The sequence below is a fragment of the Saccostrea echinata genome, unplaced genomic scaffold (assembly GCF_033153115.1).
Source record: "Saccostrea echinata isolate AGI-Se365-2 ecotype Australia unplaced genomic scaffold, CSIRO_AGI_Sech_v1 ptg000002l, whole genome shotgun sequence".
Classification (NCBI taxonomy): Eukaryota; Metazoa; Mollusca; class Bivalvia; order Ostreida; family Ostreidae; genus Saccostrea; species Saccostrea echinata.
Genome location: NW_026889751.1, coordinates 8,583,975 through 8,597,786, shown reverse-complemented (window position 1 = coordinate 8,597,786; position 13,812 = coordinate 8,583,975). Strand labels below are relative to the sequence as shown.

The 13,812-nt window shown below is 32.9% G+C and overlaps 1 protein-coding gene across 1 annotated transcript in view; it reads left to right on the top strand.

Annotated features, from left to right (window-relative positions):
- Positions 1 to 2,362: 2,362 nt before the first annotated feature.
- The window catches only part of LOC133171728 (uncharacterized), a 33,281-nt gene continuing 21,831 nt past the window's right edge, over positions 2,363 to 13,812 (top strand). Inside the window, exons 1-6 of the mRNA XM_061306522.1 lie at positions 2,363 to 2,499; positions 5,116 to 5,153; positions 5,281 to 5,321; positions 7,251 to 7,346; positions 10,825 to 10,949; positions 11,747 to 11,836. Of these exons, the coding sequence (XP_061162506.1) occupies positions 2,416 to 2,499; positions 5,116 to 5,153; positions 5,281 to 5,321; positions 7,251 to 7,346; positions 10,825 to 10,949; positions 11,747 to 11,836 (474 nt within the window). The 5' untranslated portion in view covers positions 2,363 to 2,415. The remainder of the gene's footprint in view (positions 2,500 to 5,115; positions 5,154 to 5,280; positions 5,322 to 7,250; positions 7,347 to 10,824; positions 10,950 to 11,746; positions 11,837 to 13,812) is intronic.

Sequence of the window (13,812 nt, the reverse complement as noted above, 5' to 3'; positions counted from 1 at the left end):
AAAATAGAAAAGAGAAGAACCATCCCTCCCTTTAAATAACAGGTTTTTTTTCTTGCCACTTTGGCAATGTTGCCTTGTTGGCATAGTGGATACCCTTTATCCTGGATCCTTGCGATAGTTTCTTCATGGTTGTGTGGCTGGTTACTGTCTGTTCCTCCTCTGTGTCCATGTCAAAGACAGAAGCTGACACAAGATTTGTACAGCTCAAAAACTATTAAAACATATAGGTGCAGGACTGTATTATTTAAATACATGTACCTCCTCAAATTTACATACACAGCAAAAATTTAGTTAATAATCTTTATTTGAAACTTTTTACAAAACTCTGTGAAACATGTACACACAAACACGTGGTCACTGGCATTATAACTGTTCGCCTAAATTTTCTATGAAACCCACTGCGTTTGTCTTCCTTTCCATTACAATATATTTCCTGAGCAAAACATTATTTTCTGTTTTATATATATACACACAAAAACCTACTTTTACGAGAAATCGCAGCTTCAGACTCATCGAAATAGTCGTACAGGACTGCCCACCATTGTCCATGTTAATACACTGAATTTTGTTCACGATACCGGATGTTTAGGCTGTTGCACATGCGCTTGTTTAGAATGTGTAGGAACACCAGAATCAATTCTGAAGAAAATATGTTGTACTGATACTGATACGAATAATAATTATTACTGTTATAAAGTATGTATGTATATAGAGGATATTCAATGTTTTGTAGATGAATATGGAATTTATTTCACGAGTGGGACAGGATTTTTTGATATTTTCACGAGTGCGAAGCACGAGTGAAAATATCAAAAAATCCTGTCTCACGAGTGAAATAAATTCCATATTCATCTACAAAACATTGAATTTTCTGTTTATTACATTTTCTTTGATTTTCCCTTTGCCTCTGTCTTTCTTAACACAGTGTCATAGGCTTGACGTCATAGTTGAGAGGTTGAGATGTCGATCGTAGCTTAGCAGTTGTTTGATTGAAAACATTACATAGCATGGATTTTAGCAACATATTTGGGAAGAAATTTGCAGTTTTAGCTCTATCAAGATGCTTAGTTACTATCTCTATCTTATGACAGGCCAGAAATTATTTTTTTACTTACTTTGATATCCTTTCACACTGTGAGAGAATATCATTTTTGTATACTTTCATACTGTGAGAGAATATCACTTTTATTAAATAAATAAATCACAGTATTTCACCGTTGAAAATGTAATAAAATTGCATATTTTTTAAGTAAACGATGATACTATGTTTTCCATTGATAGAGAGAGAGAGAGAGATTTACTGTATTTGTTGATGGCTGAAGTTTTGTCATGAAAACTTATTAATTAATTATAGTAATAAATAATAGAAATGACATGTATTTGAAAAATAAAATAAAAAGCGTTTACAAGAACGTGTATTTTGTCTTGAACATGCGGTAAAAAATTCTAATATGTTATCTTGAAAAAGCAGTAAACACTGACAAACTTATTCACAAACTATCGGTATCTATACTGGCTGTAAATAATTTTAAATTTCATATGCAAGTGATGACTGCAAATGTGCAAAGAAATAATGTACAGATACCATGAATACATGCATACATGTATGTGTAGTGGAGGTACTTTTATTCAATTATACTAGAAATATTGTTCAAGATTTTTTGCATGGTGTTATGGAAAAAAGGATGGAAAATTGAATGTTTACTTTTAATATTAAGATGTTGAGCTGGATAAATCTGATAGATTAAAAAAAAACTATTTGTATATATACACCTAGAAATAATTTGAAGTGAAGATATTGGTAATAAGTATATTTTAAATATCTATTGGTAGAAAGATATTCGTAAAGAACAAATCCTGATTATTTTATTCATTATACTCAGGTAACACCATAAATAAAAGATGTAGTTCATTTGAAGCTGGTCGAAACCCCCGGGGGGGGGGGGGTTGCTCTTCCCCCTATGAGAAAAAAAAACTTGAAAATATAATGTTTGATATTTTTTATATGTTTGAAATAATACTGTCTTATTTTGTTAATTTGATATGCGAAGAAATTAAATTCAAGATTTCACCAGAACCCGAATTATTTTCCTATCTCTGAGGAAGAAATAGCGTCTCCTATACTCAGATACTCCCTCCCAAGCACCCCTTTTCAAAAACTTGGCGACAGCACTTTAGTAATATAGTAGTTTATGTCTCTGGCATCATGACTTGCAAGTATTTAAGAAGTTCTGGTACCAACAGATTTTTTATATGATCAGTTCTAAATACACATAAATTACCCCCAAAATTGATCGGGATCAAAATACGAAAAACAAAAATATCGTCTTTTCTCAGGTGGGCACAGACATATGCAGGGAGTGAGGGACACTGTCAAGTTTGTCAAGTAACTTTTTATTATTTAGCTTTGATGGAATGTCGGTCGGAAAGCGATCACTAATTTTATCTTTTCCTGTGCGATGGGCGAGGAGACGCAATAATTCCGCACGGTATTCAACGGTATGCAAAAGTTTTTAGCATGCAGTGACCCAGTTTTCAGTTTTGTGTAGCCCTACTTGTACGTATAAACGTAAAAAATTGAAATATTTTGTTATGCAGGTGGTGTGTATTGGAAAAACTCACACAAAATATTTTTTTAAATGACAACTCATGATAAACATAGTTGTCTATAACGCATGTCATTGTCAGAATACATGTTAGAATCCGCTCTTGCACCTATAATGCGTGTAAGATGCAGGTGCGAATACACATTGTAAATGCATCTTTTTGATTATTTATTTTCCATTCTTTTATTGACATATTGTTTTTTTAATTAAAAAAAGAAAAATTATCTGACAAAAGTGAAGTGTATTATTTAATGATTTATGAAAAAAAGTAATTAAAAGCTAGTAATTTTTAGTCTACTTCCAAAATATTTCTCCAAAACTTTTCTTGATGAACATACTAGTAACTTGTAACAGGTCAAACCCCATGAACATTACAACCACAACTAGAAAGACATACCAAAAGGTCTATCCTTATCTAAAACTTCTCTGACCTAATCTCGTGTTATCCCTTGTGATAAATATTTGTTCACTGACAGTATGTTTGGATAGATGGAGTGTAACCTATAACTAAATCAGACTAGTTGAAGTTTACAGTGAAAATAGTCAATTTTGATTTTTAAAAGTGTGACAGCATGGGATCACTTTCATTTAACAAAATGAGAAATGAGTTGGGTTCTGTTTGTAAGAAAACAAAATCTCTCAATATTGGTCATTACTGTAGATGCTCACCTGTAAGTTGGATTTTTGGGAGGGAGATTTTTTGGTCCCAAATTCTGTGTCTGACTTATAGATGAGGCTTAATAGAAAAATTATTTTTTTACTGTAGAGACAAGGGACATATAGCTCTTAAATAAAATCTGTACAAAATGAATGAAATGCTAGCTGTTTGATTTGTTGAGAATAAAAATTAAAATATCTGTGTCATTTCCCAAAATATTATTTGAAACAGATGTAAAAAATATTTAGGCATTGATTTGAAATTGTCAACAGAGTCTGTCAGAAAGTTGTAATGACTCATAAGAGGGTACATCCTAGCTGCCAAAATATCCTTTAAAAAGTACAACCGTTTATAAACGAACTGTCTTATAGGAGTAAATACAGTACTTATATAGTCATGTTTAAATATAACTACTTGTCAGTTAATGGCAGCTTTATATATCCCATATATCCCCCTCAAACTAAGCCAGAAGATGAAATTGAATCAACATGTATATCTTTTGTCCATCTTATAGACATTATTTGTCCAGAAATCAACTCTAAAATATATTTTTTAAACATTGTAGAAATTAATATATTTAATTTGAACTTGTGCACTGGTATCTTTAAATTAATTTATAAGAATTACAAATTTTACATTATTTCTTGAAAAGAGGAAGAGGATTGGAATTCTTGTCTTTTATGAACATAACTTTGAAATTGAGAACATTTGAGAGGCTCATACTTGATACAAATTAAGGTAGCTTGTGACAAGAGGTGTGTATCTTGACCTTGTAGCTAGGTAATTTTTGACAAGATCAATGTCATATTACAAAAGTATAAAAATGGCTGTTCTAGCAACAACAGTCAACTTTGACATGGACAAACATTAGAAGCTTATATGAGGTAAAGTTATGAGGTAAAGGTTGCTTGTGACTTGAGGGTATGTCCTGACCTTAATTGATTTTAAGATGAGGTCAAGGTCACTTATTTTAGAAAAGGAGAATTCTTTCCTTGACCTTGTAGAACAATGAGAAGATTATAACAGGTATGTAGGTTGCTTTTGAACTAACCTGCACTATGGTGTTTGAACAAGATCAAGGTCACTAGTTATGAAGTATATAATCATAAGAACAATTTTGCAATAAAATAAAAGTAACTTTAAAAGAACATAAATGTACCTACCCGCATGGTTGATTATTATTATACATGTGTATATACTACAGGATATGTTGTGACCCTGTCCAAAGATCATTAAAAAATTTTTTTTGACAATGTCAAAGTCACATTACTCAGAAGTGTCTTAGAACTGTAAAATTTCTAAAAGACAAACCATTTAATTTCATTTGATGAGCTAAGGAGGTCATACGTGGCATGAAGGTTGGTTAGTAAAAAGAGGTCATATACCTTGGTTATTTGTATAAATTTTTTAAGGTCAAGATCATATGACTTGGGAGTTTAACGTTCCTTGAGCCATGATATTCTAATCATTGGACTTAATTTGGATGGCCATTTATTTATTTTTTTTATTCTCAACACAAAGATTGCTTGCAACCATCTACCTTCAGGCAATTAAATTTCAACACAATTCAGGCCATGGGTGTTTGCAGTCCTTGCATAATTATTAAGAAGATGACAAAGTTTTTTTATGCTCTTTTAAATTATATGCATTAATATATGAAAAATATGAAAAATGAATTTAAAAAAAGAGAAAAAAAAAATCAAAGAAACAACCCCCCCCCCAAAAGAAAAGAAAGAAAGAAAAAAATACAAAAATCTCAGGGATAGAACACATATCTGATATCTTTTCTTTGGTTGTTTTTGTTTTTTGTTGTTTTTTTTTTTCAATCAGTAGTTCACCTTTATTTTATAGGATACCATTAGAAATGGTTTACTTGGAATGGTGGGAAGGTGAGAGTTCATAGTAGCTAGATTTCACATTGCTTTACCTCATTTGTGTCTAAAATAGGACATATATATATCTTTCTTTTCATTACATGAACATAATTATGTATGTATATCTTCTTTTTTTTTTCAGAACACCTCTAGTGAGAATTAACAAACTAAGTGACGAAACTGGTTTGTAATTTTATATATTCATGTCATCATACCATGACAGTGTCACTAGATCTTAATTAGCTGTCTTTGATCAGTACAGTTTCAAGTTTGCGTATTTGTATACTGTACATGTGATCAAACAATGATTTAGAAAATTATTGAAGTAATTTAAAGTCTTGAAGTTGTGTAAATTACACTTCAGGTAGAAAAACAGGAGACCTTTTTAATGGATTATATATACATATGCACTGATTTAGTTTCACATTGTAAAAAAAAAGCAAAAGAAGAATTGATGATATATAAGTAACATTCTTAATTGAAATTGTAGTGTACTGGTACCTGTATTTTTGTAATATTTGATGCTGTATCCTGATATCAAACCCTAAATACTGGGTATTGTACCTCAGTTCCATGTAATAGCGAGCGCAGCGAGCGGCGCAAAGCGCCGCTCGTCACTGCGAGCTCTAACGACAACGCCTGGGCGAAGAGAAAATTCGGACTACTGCACATTCATTCAATAGAATTTTTTTCCGCAGTAATTCTGACCCACAATGCATCGCTTCTTGTTCTCGCTGCTAACTTCGTTCACGCGGTGACAACAACTAAAATTTCACAAAAAATAAACTCACCTTAATTAATGGCTATTGCATGCAGATAGTAGATTAATTAAACGTTCTATGTTAAAATATTTGCACTTTTTAAACTTTGTTTATGGAAATGCAGCTAACATACGACGTCATGTGACGTCACAGTCTAGACGTTCCAAATGTCTCGTGCGGTTTGAAGAGGCGGATCTTAAAATGAAGTGAACAATGCGCTCGCCCCAACGGTCGCACCGTCAACATATTATGTGTTTGAAAAAGCATTTATAAACTTGATAAAGATATTTTAAACCAGATATATACTCAGTATGTGTAACAATTTCATTAAATTTTTTACTTTATATTTCTGATTCTATATATACTGGTACATTAAAATTTGGGAATTTCTTATGAAAAATAAAAATTAAAGAAATTAATGGGAATTTCATTATCAATATACATGTATATCAGCTGGTCAAAAAATATATGTATATGTAACAAAAAGAGAGAGCACATGAATTCAGGCAGGTTACATCATGTACATTAAAATATGATACTAAATACAAACAGACCATCTGTAAGAAAATATTTTATGCACTACATATATTCATGCAGTAGAAAAATTAAAGGACACATGCTACTAACAAAAAATTGATTGCATGGATTGGTATAATTTTTTAGCATAATTTTGTTGTAAATACCAGTAATGCAGATAGCAAATTCCTTAAATGAAAAAAAAAAAATAAATTTCCTATGAAGTTAAAATCTATAACTTTTTGTCGTTTCCATTCTAAACTTATACAATTTTTTGTATATGTCATTCCTGAGAGATCTTACAAAAAATAAAATTGAAAATTAATTTACTCATTTTACTTTAAAGAAACATATATTTAGAATCTTTTTTTCATGATTTATGGGGAAAAAATACCAGGGTATAGCATTTGTAGCATCTGACCTTAACAGTTTGTCACTAAAGCTTGAATGTGAAAACACTACACTGTTGTAGAAATGACTGTTTGTTCAGCATTGGCTGCACTAAACAACATATAGTTTTGAAAAATCTAACATATACAAATCCACATACTTCCAAAGATAGGGCATCTTTGAAAGTATTAAGTTACTATTTCTGCATATGATGCCATTTTTTTAACCTGATAATGCACTACTTTACTTCATTCAATATTTTTTGAATTGTATCATTCTCATAATTCTTGTAGAAAATGTATCAATTTTGCAACAATTCAAGAATTTTTAATCAGTATGACATATACTTGTCAAATATATCAATAAGAGCCCTAGAATTAAGAAAAAAAAGTAGGTAATACAAGCTTAATTAACATTTGATATATTCTTTTAAATTAATTTCCAGGCTGTGAGATTTTGGCCAAAGCAGAGTTTTGTAATGGAGGGGGATCGGTTAAAGATAGAGCTGCATATTTCCTCATCAAAGATGCTGAAGAAAAGGGTCTGTTTTCAGCAAGTGTATTTCTTGAACTATGCCTACATGACATTTAGTCTGATTTACACACCAATAACTCACAAAACTTCAAAACATTTCTTAATTAGTACATTTGACGTGCTAGCTAACACATGTTTACAACTAATGGAACACCTTACATTTATATTCATGTTGTTTATAAAGCCTACACACATGAGGTACTTAGCATCCGAGGCTACTTCAAGAACAAGAGCACTTGCAAGTGCTCACCAGAATTCCTTATCCCTCTAAATGTTTGTGAGCTCCCATTCTGTTGAACAGGCCTCTGGTGTATCATTGGCTGCTATTTGATTTTAAAAGTAATTCACACTCTTCATAGAAACTGTACCTTCAATTGAATTGACTAGTAGAATACTGTAAATGTGCTTTTTTTCCACGGGGCCGGGTCAAAATTCTGCGCAATCAGAATTTCTGTCCAATCCATGAATAGAAAATACATTTTTTTGAATACAGGTAGCAATTGTAAGTCTTAAATGTACTGAAAGTACGCTGCGACAAATTTCTGTGGAAAATTTGTTAACGCATACATAGCCCTGTGGAAAAAAGTATGTGTACAGTACGATAAGCGGTTTTGTTTATTTAAAATTACTATGTTTATCTTTTGATGTATGTGTACACAGTTTGTCTCTTAAGGGGAAGAAGGACCTTGAGCTGAAAAAATACTTGTCATTCAATTTTTTTTATATTTTGTATATTTCTAATTAAGTATGTCCCACATATCTTAAAGCAGAAATATCATTAGGTTTCTGACCTTATTTTCGAGATATTGATTGACAAATACTATGTCCTACAGTATCTAAGTGGAGTTTTAATTCTCCATGTTTCTGGGCTCAATACTCTGTCCACAATGGGATTTTTTAAGCATTTATAAAAAATATGTAAGTGGACATGTATCTTTTAAAATATTTCAGAGTATGAATAGGGTTTAAAATTCAAAAAAGCAAATTTCTTCTATCACTCTGCATCTGGATAGGGAAAATTACGTACTTTTTAAGACAACTTAAACAACATAAAACGTAATTTACAAAAAATTCTATCATTCAATATTTTTAAATTTTCGTTAAAATGCAAGTCCTTCGTATTATTGATTAACTGTAAAAATTTCGAATGGTGAAGCTGACTTCAATATTGCACAGAACATCGTGAAAGAAGGCATAAGCATGACAAAACCGTGTCATGTTTACATTTCTCGAGTACGGGAAAAACCAACTATGACGTCACGCGTAAGCTAAATAAGCGAAATAAGATATACCTACATAAGATTTCCGTCATCAGCAATGCAAAAATGATTTTTGTGTTCCCCATTTCTCAAAATATTTCATCACATACTGATTATGACCTGTTTTTACATAATAAATACCGCCCCTGTATTCACCGAGTATGATCTTGCTGTACTAACAGATCGTGTATGACGTCACCGACGAATTGGACACGCAGTTTAGGGAAACAGAGGAGTGGATCAAACAATTTCATAATTTGTTAATGTTTACAAGAATGTTAAAACTTTTTATTTTTTATACATAAGATGGTAATCAAAGTAAACAAATTGTCAAATATTAATACAAGAACTGATGGTTTACATGTTTTGCACTTATATAAACGGAGACTATGACGTAGTTAAGCAGAGTCATGTGACCATGTGTCCTTCATCCCCTTAAAAGAAGTAAAAAAGGATCAAATTAAGAGGTTGATGCCTTGTTCATAAAATTGGAGGGAATTTTCACTGGTTTTGAATCTTTGTATTTCATAACAGATAAATATACTGAACAAAAAAAGAAAGGTATAGTAGAAATAATTTATTTTCAATTTATTAAAAGTTATAGAATCAAAAACATTATTTGGTTATAATAACAAGATACCACTGTCTGACAATATTCTTTTTAAAAAGGTCATTTTAATAAACACATGGGCTTAGAACAGTTCTTTGATCTACCCTGGGGTTTTAATTGCATTTCACAAGTCAGAACCGTGTATGACCACCGCCTGCATTCAGTACTGCGACACATCTGCGACGCATAGAGGATACATATCGTCGAATTACGTGCCCCGGGATATTATTCCACTCCTCTTCTAGTGCTGTCGCCAGTTGCAAGAGACTCTGTGGCTGGGGTCTGCGCATCTTTACTCTCCTACCTAACTCATCCCAAACATGTTCAATTGGCGAGAGATCCGGAGATTTCGAGGGCCAGTCTAGAACATCCACGTTGTTTTGAGTCAGGAAATCTCTGGTTGTTCGAGCCGTGTGTGCTGTTGCGTTGTCCTGCTGGAATGTTAAACCAGGACCATTGGTTCATAGATACAGCAGTACAACTGGAGAGAGAATTTCATCTCTGTATCTTTGAGCTGTCAGCGTACCGTTCACTACAACAAGTCTTGTGCGGTTTCCTCCACAAATTCCTCCCCAAACCATTACACTACCACCCCCGAATCTGTCTACTTCCGTCACACAGCAACCAGTAAAACGCTCTCCACGTCTCCTCCAGACACGGGTTCTTCCATCGGCAAATTTCAAACTAAAAGAGACTCATCACTGAAGAGTACTCTGGACCAGTCTTGCAATCGAAAGCGCAAGTGATGCTGTGCCCAATTCCGTCGCAAGGTCTTGTGCCGATCTGTTAGCTCTGTCCCTTTGTACAGTCTACGGGCTTTCAAACCGCAATGCTTCAGTTGGTTTCGCACTGTCTGAGGGCTAATCCTCCTCCCTAAAGCATTGTGAGCAGAATCTACCGCAGTTAAAAATCTGTTTCGCAGATGGAGCAAACGGATTTGACGGTCCTCCCTAAGGGTAGTAACTCGAGGTCTTCCACTGCGGGGCCGGTCATCAGTTGATCCAGTGGTCTGGAAACGTCTCCAGAGAAGGCTAATTGTCTTCTGAGTTGTTCCGACTGTCGCCGCAACAGCGTTTTGGGACATGCCTGCTTGGAGCATCCCTATGGAACGTTCACGTTTATCTTTAGACAATCAGGGCATTTCAAAAAATGCAGAAATTTAACCAAATTTTAGATTTTCTTTGAGGACTAAAGACAAGGATTTTCTACGCCAAGAATTGTACGGATACACATGGTCTGATTTTCTCAAGCACGGGCTTTTACCCATTGTACTCACTTAGAGTTAAAAGGTGTTACGCTTGAATGATCAGGATTTTTTTTATCACAATTGACTGTTGCTTATGTCTCCTATATAGGACCTTTTGTTGTAAACGTTTACGTTCAAATCTAAGTAAAACAAATGTACTTTTAGATATATACCTTTCTTTTTTTGTTCAGTATATGTCTTCATGCAGACAAGCCATTTTGGTTTCCAACATTAATACCCAAAAATATCTTGAGTTTTCTTGCTTTCATAAAGTTTTGATGCCACTATTCACCATTATTGTTTTACTGAACCTGTAACCAACTGATAATTCCATCAAAATGAATAATATGATCTCTGTCTTATGTTGTAGGCTTGTTGAGACCTGGAGGGACCGTTGTGGAGGGAACAGCGGGGAATACTGGGATAGGACTGGCTCACATGTGTCTGGCTAAAGGCTACAAATGTGTCATCTTCATGCCAAACAACCAATCTAAAGTAAGAAAATGTATTGCACAGATAAAGATATTTAAAGTACTGTACCCAAAGTTAAAAATATGTTCAAAACGATATACCCAAGCTTCGCCCTGTACCCAAAGTTAAAAATATGTTTAAAATGATATACCCAAGCTTCGCCTGGTTTGCAAATTATCCCACGTTTCCAACTATCTTTGATGCCCTGTCATACCCAACAAACTAGACAGTGGTTCCTAAATTAACAGGTATTCGTTTTAAATATGTTCAGTATTAAAAGGATAGAATGTACATACTGTACATGTAAATTGTCATGGTAGTGGCAATTAATTGGTATATAATTATATACCCCACTAAATATTTTCTCCTTTATTTCTCATGAAAAAGATTCCTGTTAATTGATTAACACAAAACTCGTTAGAACCATGTTTTTAAAACTTAATTCCTAAGAAGTGTTCTCTTCCATCAGTGTAACATATGGACCTGGCAGTAATACAATATTTTACACACTTGCACCCAATTTATACAAATAATACAGATATAAATATATACATGTAGCAATAAATGTGTCTTCCTTAATTTCTTTGTTCATACAGGCTTTAACAGTTGCAACAATTGCAGAAAAACTACATAGCCTGCTTACAACCACCTCTACAAATCCAAGCAGGATTTCCTCATTCTCATAAATATTTTAATGAATAATGATTTTTGACACTGGCCAGTAACTTTTAGCCAGACAAGTGACCTTGTTCCTCATTTCAAAAAGTCTGTAATGACTTGTGACAGCGGTAATTTTATAGATTCTTTTTTCCACCATACAGGAAAAGATTGAATGTCTTCAGACACTAGGAGCTGAGGTTCATCCATGTCCTGTAAAACCTTGGACAGATCCCGATAATTATAATCACCAGGTCAGTAAACAGTGGTCCTAAGACAGGATTTGGTCAAATTGAGGGACTGTGTGAATTATTTTTTTTTTATCTCTTAGGCATTTATTGGAATGGTACTTGTGCATTGTCTAAGCATCCTTAAAGATGCATTCTGATTAATTGTTGCATGTAAAGTTCTCTTGTTTAGTGTGACTTAATTATGAGTATACTGTCTTATATGTTGTTATGATATAGTTGATTATGGTCACTGTTGGATCATCATGTGAAAAGCATATAGTTTCGATATCAAGTTATAAACAAGTGCCGTGGATGTCTGTAAAATATTTTGTAATCACAAGCAATTCTTCAAAAGACTGAATATTTTTCCCTGCAAAAAATTTCACATTAAAAAACAATCATTCTGCCTGTCCACAGAAAAATGACAAAAAACATTAATTTTGGTTAATTCTGACTTTTGAAAGTACATGTACTAAGAGAAGTAGATATGCAGATCTGTGTATTCAGAGGCCTGTTCAACTGAGCGAACGTTCGCAAACGCTCACGAACATTTCTGTTGGAGGAAAAGGAATTTTGACGAGCGCTTGCGAACATTCGCTCTGTTGAACAGGCCTTTATCATCAGCAAAATGTTTTACAGTCAAACCTTAATACAGGTTGGACTAAAGAAAATTGTATTCCAGTATATGTGTGATGTGTTCTGTGTTTTTCAAAACTACATTATTTAATTTTGCTAAGACTGCAGTTGTATGTGTATTATCAGTGTTCTCACTGGTACTTGGTTTCAGGATGTTGTATTTTGTGTGTTTTTCTATGTCTGTCTAAATACACTGATGAAAAACTGAAAATCACAGAAAGAAGCAGTTTTTAAAAAAAAGACTTTTTCTTATGTACATGAAAGTACAATATAAATGAAATGGCTATATGAAACAGCTATAGATACGTATGACCTCTGGATAAAGGTGACTGGTATGACAAGTTTGGCTGTACTCTTGTTTTCCCAAATTAACCCAAAAAAATCATATTTTTATTTCACATAAAGATTATAAAACAAATCATTGGTGGAATACCTGACAATTCACTGTGAATTGTAGTAAGGTGTTAACAAAGTAAGTTGGTAGTGGGATGTCATTATCACATACAGCAAAAACAGTATTCTAATTAAATGTTTAAATTAGGTTTTTAAAATGAATATTGCTAGTAATAATGATTGAAATTATGTCAAGAACATTTAGATCGCACATTAATGACTTTTTGTATTTTATTTTCAACATTCTCTAAAAGCCCAATTGTCAGTTGTTTTATAGAAGAATAAAGATGGTACGTAGCAAAGCTTTGGAAATATGTTTCTTTTACAAATTGTTACAGCAGGAAAATGACTTCTTCTGTTACAAATTACATATATTTTTTAAAAAAGTAGTTTCTAAATACAAAAATACAAAGTGAAACAAGTGGTTTGTGGCAATAAATAATTGCATGTAAAAGAGAAACATGATGCTTAATTGCCAATAATGGTTTACAGTGTTTGGTTAAGCTTACATTATTATTGTTGGTGTATAATATAATAGTTGGAAGGCAGAACTGAAAATTGCCTCCCTTCCCCTTTCCATATATCTATATTAGCACCCTGATTGGTTACTTGGATGAATATGGTTACTACTTTACAAGTCTGGCTAACTGTATGATTCATCAATAAACATTGTTAAAAATTTTACAAATTTTATAAGAACCCTCTATACACTGCACAAAAAAATCTGATTCTGTGGTATTGTAGTTATAGAGTGATCTGCCCTTAGCTCTTAAAGAAAATTAAATAAATTCAAATCTTTACAGTACTGTATAACTCAATTTTTAATCAATTTAAGTATTCTTAACTTACTGATAGGCCAACATAAATAATTTGAAAATATTATTTGCATATGTTTTCTCCACTTGCAAAACAACACTGCATGATTTGTGATCAATACTTTTTTGTCCTTGAACATTTTTCCTGAGAATAAA